Source organism: Semicossyphus pulcher, unplaced genomic scaffold (genome assembly GCF_022749685.1).
Source record: "Semicossyphus pulcher isolate SPU_LCO1_2020_fin unplaced genomic scaffold, fSemPul1.0.p SCAF_13, whole genome shotgun sequence".
NCBI classification, from domain to species: Eukaryota; Metazoa; Chordata; class Actinopteri; order Labriformes; family Labridae; genus Semicossyphus; species Semicossyphus pulcher.
In genome coordinates this window covers 31882501-31890000 of record NW_027211637.1, presented here as the reverse complement: position 1 = coordinate 31890000, position 7500 = coordinate 31882501, and the positions used below count along the sequence as shown (strand labels likewise).

The following is a 7500-nucleotide window of genomic DNA, read 5'->3' as shown; positions in this document are numbered from 1 at the left end:
TCAGAACAGGTGCTCTGCAGATTCACAGATACACGCTAAACTTAAAACAGACCAATCTCTGAACCCATCCTTTACTGCCTGACATCAACATGTCCTCTGGAGAGTTGGAACGAGTTCCGTGCGCTGCGTTTACAGTCCGACGGAAACTTGAGAAGTGAGGATGGAGCTGGAGTTTGAGAGACGACAGCTAAAAACAGATAGTTAGCTGTTAGCATGCAGACGTCTGTTTATAGAGATCAATAACAAGATCAGTCGTCATCACATGGGAGCCGGGATGCTGTCATGGTTTGCTCTCCACATGGACTGTTTTTCCTGTTACGGAAACCTGCTGATACGTGATTGGTCAGCTCTACTCGGACTACAAACCAGAACACTTCCTGCACTACATCCTGCGCCGTCTCATTCTACATTTTAAAGCAGAAACTGTGAAAACAAACAAATACTACAAACACATGGAAAGCTCAGTTCAGCAGAGTTCAGTCCTTTTTAAAGAGCCGCTTAATGTTCATTTTAAACTTCCTGGTGGGAACTCAGTTATATTATGGAGATTCACCTGTTCAAATAACCTGCAGCCAATCAGTAGTGTTTATCTTTCCTCCTGTCATTCTAATGAAGCTGCTTTAAATAAAACATCAAATGAGAGCTCAGATGTATCTAACCTGAGCACAATAGGCAGCTTCATATCAGACATCTGACTACAAACACGTTTTAAACACGAGGGACGGTTTCACACCGCAGCTGATCTTTGCTCAGTAAAATATGAAACTTTCAGGCATCAACATGGAGACAATAATCATTAAACATGTAGGTTACAGTTCAGAGACTGTTAGAGATCGTGTTAAACAACTGTGTGTGTGTGTGTGTGTGTGTGTGTGTGTGTGTGTGTGTGTGGTGTGTGTGTGATGTGGTAAGCTGTATGTGTAATGTGACATGCAGAAAAAGGTGCAGAAACTGTTGGCTGTGATGAACCTGCAGGTTATTTCTTCCTGTTTCTCTCTTCAGCCACACGTTTATATTCAGAGCCGAGTTATGCAACAGAAACGAGACAGAGCAACGCTTCACTTCACTTTTTTTAGTGTGAGCTTCAGTTTTAGTCTTTCAGAAAGTCAGGGTGAACATGGACCCACTGTTTTCACATTTACACAAGGCTGTTTACAGCAATAGTATATACTGTAATGTCAGGAGAGGAAGTACTTTTCCTTTAATAAAACGGCAATAAAGTCCTGCATTCAAAGTTAAAGTAGATAAATATTAGCACAAAAATATACTTTAGCTTATGGAAAATGTATGTTATATTATTTCATTATAAAAAGTGATGCATTAACCTTCAAGTGTTGCTAATGTTGCATCTGATAAAAAGGGCCCTAATCTCAAAAGTCCAATAAACAATATTTACCTCGAAAATAAACTCATACAGAAAAATATATACATATAATACAGTAACATATGGGTAAGATGCAAATACTTTAGTAAAGTACAAGTACCTTCAGTCGAGTATTCTCAAAGTGTATTTGTTTCTTCTATCAGTGAATAAAAGAGGACCCATAAAGGAGCCTTGTGGGACACCTAAACACTCTGAAATCGTTCCTGAGAGAGAGTTACAAAAGAACTTAACGCTTTGTTCATTTAAAAGTAACAGAAGTTTATTCAGTGAAAATGTATGTCGTCACATTTTTCAGTAAAAGTTAAGTCTGCACTTTGTGACTTGTAATATTAATGTCTTTGTTTCATGCTAATAATCATTAACATTATCAGTCATACATAAACTGAATAACTACCAGCAGCAGAATACAGATGATTGTTCTTCAAACCGAAAGTGTTTGAGGAGGCGAACAAACCTGAGCAACGAGCTTAACATGATCATTTTATTCAGACAGATCTGACTCGTGTGCAGTGGTGTAACTACAGCACTACATTTATCTAACACAGACTGCACACCAAGTGTCACAGTCCCTCCTCTGTGACGCATGTCAGTGTTTATGTGTATCTTCACACTGTTTGGTGTGGAGTGGAGCGCTTGGTGTGTTTTGTTCTCCCCTCCCCCCCTTTGCCCTCTGTCTCTTTCAGTCTGTGCACACCTGCCCTGGATCTCCAATCAGCACACCTGCCTGCCATCAAGCAGTCACTCCCAAGAGCCGTGCACCGACAGTCAGTCCCTGCCGGCTCGTTGTGCTGCAGGTCCGGCTCTAGTTCAGCCCTTTTGCCCGCCTGTATTATTCACCTGTTTGTTTGCCTGCCACTGCCTTCCCCTACACCTGTTCCCCCCTCTCAAAGACCTACATTTTGCCAGCCGGTCCAGCCACTGATCAAGCCCGCCAGCCAGCCAGCTTCCTCCCAGATCACTCCATCGCTCCCCAGCCCAGGACCCCCACCAGCCACCCCTTTATTATCCCCGCAGGCTTCTCTAAAATAAAGCACATTTTTGACACCTTACCTGTTGTCATCTGCATCGTGACACTAACTAATACGTCACGATGTAAACTATAGATTACCTGATGGACACAAGCTTGAGAGGGGACATCATTTGGCCCTCGCAATTTTCATGTGGACATTTTTCTCTTCATTTTTTATTACATTTTGCTCCGTTTGTCTTCATTTCATGTGTTTACGAGGTTTATTTGACGTGTTGCACCAGTGTAGGGAACCTTCAGACAGTGTTGGGACTGTGTGGCCCTTTTTGGATGGGCTGTTATTTTTAACCCTTTTTTCCCTTCTGATGGTGCACCGGCCAATCTGGTTTTAATAATGATACTTATAGTACCTTTAATTTAACACACATATTCATGTTAATACTGTTGAACTTTAACTTGTATCACAGTATTTCTACACTGTTGCTACTTGATTTAAAGGTCTGAATACTTCTCCTAGAACATGTCACATGGCTTTCATTACCTGGAGGTTTAGTGGTGGTGTTAAGGGAAATGATGGCATGTTTGGCTTTGCATGTTTTACACACAGCATCAGTTTATCAGATTATTGGCTGCAGAGCATTTGAATAAAGATCAAGATAAATCCAGTAAAACAGCAGGTTTTTCCAGGAAAGCAGGACACTTATTATCCTCAACAAGAAAGTAAAGTATAGAACAGAAGCAGACAAACTTAATGAGAAGTAAGAAAGCAACAACACAGAGACGTTTGTGTGTTCAGAAATACACAGAAACTTGTTACACCATCAGCGCTAACCTCAACCCTCAACACTTACTGACACCAGGGTTTCTTCACTTTTCACTTCATCTTCACGTCCTAAAACTGAATTCTGATCTTCAACCCTGAAATTAAACAAACTTTCTAAGCCGCTAAAACTAAAACTAAAGGGTGTGAACCATGCTGAAATGTTCTCACACACAGGTATGAAAGCAGACTCACGTTGTACTCCTGGTCCAGAGTGTCGGGATCCACAGACTTCAGAGTGGACAGGAGGGACGGCAGCAGCTCCATGTCGCATCAAATAACATCCAACAAACAACTGAGAACATCCAACACCTGAGCCGAACTCCTCTGACTGTGTGTGTGTGTGTGTGTGTGTGTGTGAGAAAGAGAGAGAGAGAGAGAGAGAGAGAGAGAGAGAGAGAGAGAGCTGTGGCTGCAGTCTGACCAAGCAAAACTGAAATTGAAATAAGCTTCTCTCTCTCTCTCTCTCTCTCTCTCTCTCTCTTAGTTCTCTCTTTACCTCTCTGAGTTCTGCCTCCAAATTTACCTCTGTTAGTTAATTATTAAACACCAGATAACTGAGCACCTCTGTGTCTGTGTGAACTAGAAAACAAGGTGTGTAGAAACTTTGAATGAAATAACAGAATGTTCAGGATTGAGTTTTAATGTGCCAACGTGTGTCAGAGAGACGTTTCACCTGTGTGTGTCTGTGTGCAGAGACATATACACAACATAGGGAAGCAGTGACAGATTTACTGGATGAAGAAGATTAGAATCAAACTTAGATTTTTTTAACATTAATTCTGTAACCTTGTTCTCTCCCTGCAGATTAAGAAGATGTAACACACGTTTATATATACAGGAACGACATGGTTTTTACATAAGATAGAAAGGCTTTAAGAAAAGACATCAAAGAAACACAAGACAATATAAAACACCTTAAATACAACAAGAATAATAAACAAAGATGTTAATGTGAAAGAACTGAGCTGGGCAGAAAATTCTCAATTTTCTGGGGGATTGTGTAATATGCATGGTTAAAAAAAGAGATAAGTAAAAATTAAAGCAAAAAAAGGAAAAACTCAAGTAAAGAACAAGTACCTGATAACGCCACTTAAGTTCAGTTCTTAAGTAAATGTAGACTACTTACACAGAGGGGCAGCAGACAGGCTGAAAACACTGTTGTTCATTGTTGGTTCGCGGAAACAGAGTCAGAGTGAGACCTCTGTCCAGTATCCTCCTCTGTGCTGCTCTGCTCCTCTCTATTAGCCGCTCCATCTCCTCCGCTAGCTTAGCCTGCTAGCTAGCAGCACAGGTAAACATGGCCATGTCGCAGGCTCTGTCAGAGGAGGAATTTCATCGGATGCAGGTAAGAAAAGCACTACACTTCTTATTTTGGGTCGGCGGGCCTACGTGCAGGTTGCTGTCATTCCACCTGTCAATGCGCTGTCCAGGTGCGGCATCACTGTCAGCGTCCGCTCGCTCATGCTAACCGTTAGCCGTTAGGGTGTGAATGGTTAACGGTTAGCATGACAGCTTGTGTGGCTGCAGAGAGGGCTGACGTTTTTAATTTAATAATGTCATGAGTTTGTTGTTGTCTTGAATTATAATAGACGGCTAGAACAATCTTTAGCTAATTGACAGACCAGTACAATAAGCTAGCTCGGTGTTGGCTAACCTAGCTTAGCCTTCTCCTCTGGAGGGGGCAGAAGAAGAAAAAATGGTTTCATTAGCTTCTGTGGTGGTAGCCCGTGTTTTTATCTGTCAGTTAGCTAGCATGTTAGCATCCACGGGACACTCGTCCTGATGAGAGTCACGGGGTCTGAGGCAGAGCTAACACAGAAATGTTGTTCGTTAACATAGGTCAGTGTCCGCTAACGCTTAATGCAAAAGTATACGTTCAATACATAAATACACGTATGCACAGGTAGACACAGTCTGGTGTTTAAAAATAAACCAGAAGATAGCTGGCAGAGTGACAGAGTCAGAGATGGCTGGCTGAGTGAGACTGACACCTGTTAGCATCATGCTAGCTGCAGACAGTGATGGTGTTTACATACAGAAGGTTTCACAGTCGGTTCTCGGTTTATTTGGTGACCAAGTTTAAACTGTAACAGGCGAACACAGCAGTCAGTCCTGTCTTTATGTTGGTTATATATTCAGTTTGTGTTAAAGCTGCTTTAGAGAGGTTTTGATTCAACTCACAATTACGCATTTTCACATCAACATCCCCCACCCCACCACCATACAGTACGATTATCGTTTATTCTATTTTATAGTTTTAGTTAATTATTCTTGAGTTCATGTTTCTGTCATATATAATATATATCTGTACTTGTTGGCTCTTTAAGTTAAGTATCTTGCTGCCAAGTGCACGAGCAGACAGACTTAATGAGAAGTAAGAAAGCAACAACACAGACAGTAAATTCGCGTCAGTATCAGATTTATTGCTCAGTATTTTTTACTCAAGAAGGAATCTTCCTTGGTCTGTTGGTCATACAATAAAAAAAGACAACTCCTAAGGTGAGGAGGACCGAAATGTAGCAGCATTCAGCAGCCTAAAAAGTAGATGAAACAATAAAACATGTACAAAAACACTGAATCAGAAGGGAAAAGCTGTGCATTTGTGGAGAATATACTGTACTAGGATATACTGCAAAAATACTGCACTGACAATAAAGCTCCATTACTTCTGTTTCAGCAGGTGCTAACTTGGATTTAGTAAAATTTAGTGAGTTTCCCGATTGTAATTATGATTATGAAACCTGTGCCGAGTCAGACAGCTGTCTGCTTTAGAGATCTGTGTTTTATCTGTTGTATTCTTCCTCAGTCTGTTTGTGTTGGTCCTCTTGTTTGAGACACTTTTGAATGATGACATATTAATGAAGTTGCTTATTTACTTCTCATTTCTTATCACAGCTGTGAGACGATCTTTATGAGGAGAACTGATTTAATGGTTTCACTCCTTAAATTATGGAATGAGTCAAGAGCAAAGTGAAAGCAGGGCTATTAAACATGGTGCACAAAGATATAATGATAATGAAATAATGTGTGTGCGTGTGTGTGTGTGCGTGTGCAGGCACAGCTGCTGGAGCTGCGGACTCAGAACTACCAGCTGTCTGATGATCTCAGGAAGAACTCGACAGGTAAAACACCTGTGTGCTTTGTGTTTACCAATGATGTTTGTATTAAAGGTCAGCTGGTTCAGGTGTTATCAGACTGTAAATGGCTTTTACCTGTAAGTATAGATTTGAGGTAGTATGACTCCACCCACAAGTCTGCAGTCTGTTATCATGTACAGGTAACAGGTAACCACCCGTGTTTACATTGACACCTACTGGCTCTAGAAGAGTAGGAAGTCAGGTGATGTATTAGAAAGAACGACACAGTTGGCACGTGTGGATGGATCAATCAACTTCAGTAGCTCTTTTCTCTGAGATCAAGTCTTTTTGTATGCATTTAACAACGGCTACTTTACACCAGAGTTTCACGCAAAATGAAATCGTAATCATCGGCAAATTGAATATCTTCGTTGTTCAGATAAAATCACTGTTGCATTTCACAATAAAACTGTTTCTCAGCCTTCAGTATGGACATTTTCCTGGTCCCAGGACACGTGTAAATACTGAACCTGCATCCTGTAAATAAAATTAATTGTATGCATTACATTCAAACATTTTATAGACATGCTTTTTGTCTGTGTTCTGTTTCTGCTGCTGTGATCAGGCGCTTATATCAAAGAAACTAAAGAATTAAAGGGAGAAGAAATCTGCAGATATTATTATTATAAGTATGTGAAATGATGTACAGTCCAAATGTCCTTTTCTTATTCAGTATGAAGCATAAAGTTTGTTTTATGTTGAAGTCTTAATGTTACACATTTCAATCTTGTGTGGGTTTAATTAAAGTGCAGTCATTTGAAGTCGTTCTGTAACGATGTAAGGAAGCAAACCCTCGGCCACTTGCTGAAGTAGTAGTGGTAGTATTAGTAGTAGTAGTGGTGGTAGTGGTAGTAGTAGTAGTGGTAGTGGTGGTAGTAGTAGTAGTAGTAGTAGTGGTAGTGGTAGTGGTAGTGGTAATAGTAGTAGTAGTAGTGGTAGTAGTAGTAGTAGTGGTGGTAGTGGTGGTAGTAGTAGTAGTAGTGGTGGTAGTGGTAGTAGTAGTAGTAGTAGTGGTAGTAGTGGTAGTAGTAGTAGTAGTGGTAATAGTAGTAGTAGTAGTGGTAGTAGTAGTAGTAGTGGTAGTAGTAGTAGTAGTGGTGGTAGTGGTGGTAGTAGTAGTAGTAGTGGTGGTAGTGGTAGTAGTGGTAGTAGTGGTAGTGGTGGTAGTAGTAGTAGTAGTAGTAGTAGT

At 40.7% G+C, this 7500-nt stretch overlaps 2 protein-coding genes across 5 annotated transcripts in view; one reads left to right on the top strand and one right to left on the bottom strand.

Moving 5' to 3' along the window:
* ptpn18 (protein tyrosine phosphatase non-receptor type 18) overlaps nucleotides 1-3493 on the bottom strand; it is a 15583-nt gene extending 12090 nt beyond the window's left edge. For both annotated transcript variants that reach the window (XM_069660076.1, XM_069660077.1), the window contains exon 1: nucleotides 3367-3493. In XM_069660076.1, the coding sequence (XP_069516177.1) occupies nucleotides 3367-3438 (72 nt within the window). In that variant the 5' untranslated portion in view covers nucleotides 3439-3493. The remainder of the gene's footprint in view (nucleotides 1-3366) is intronic.
* A 937-nt stretch (nucleotides 3494-4430) lies between these two features.
* gripap1 (GRIP1 associated protein 1) overlaps nucleotides 4431-7500 on the top strand; it is a 42103-nt gene continuing 39033 nt past the window's right edge. For all 3 annotated transcript variants that reach the window (XM_069660141.1, XM_069660140.1, XM_069660139.1), the window contains exons 1-2: nucleotides 4431-4519; nucleotides 6230-6296. In XM_069660141.1, coding sequence (XP_069516242.1) covers nucleotides 4472-4519; nucleotides 6230-6296 — 115 coding nt within the window. In that variant the 5' untranslated portion in view covers nucleotides 4431-4471. The remainder of the gene's footprint in view (nucleotides 4520-6229; nucleotides 6297-7500) is intronic.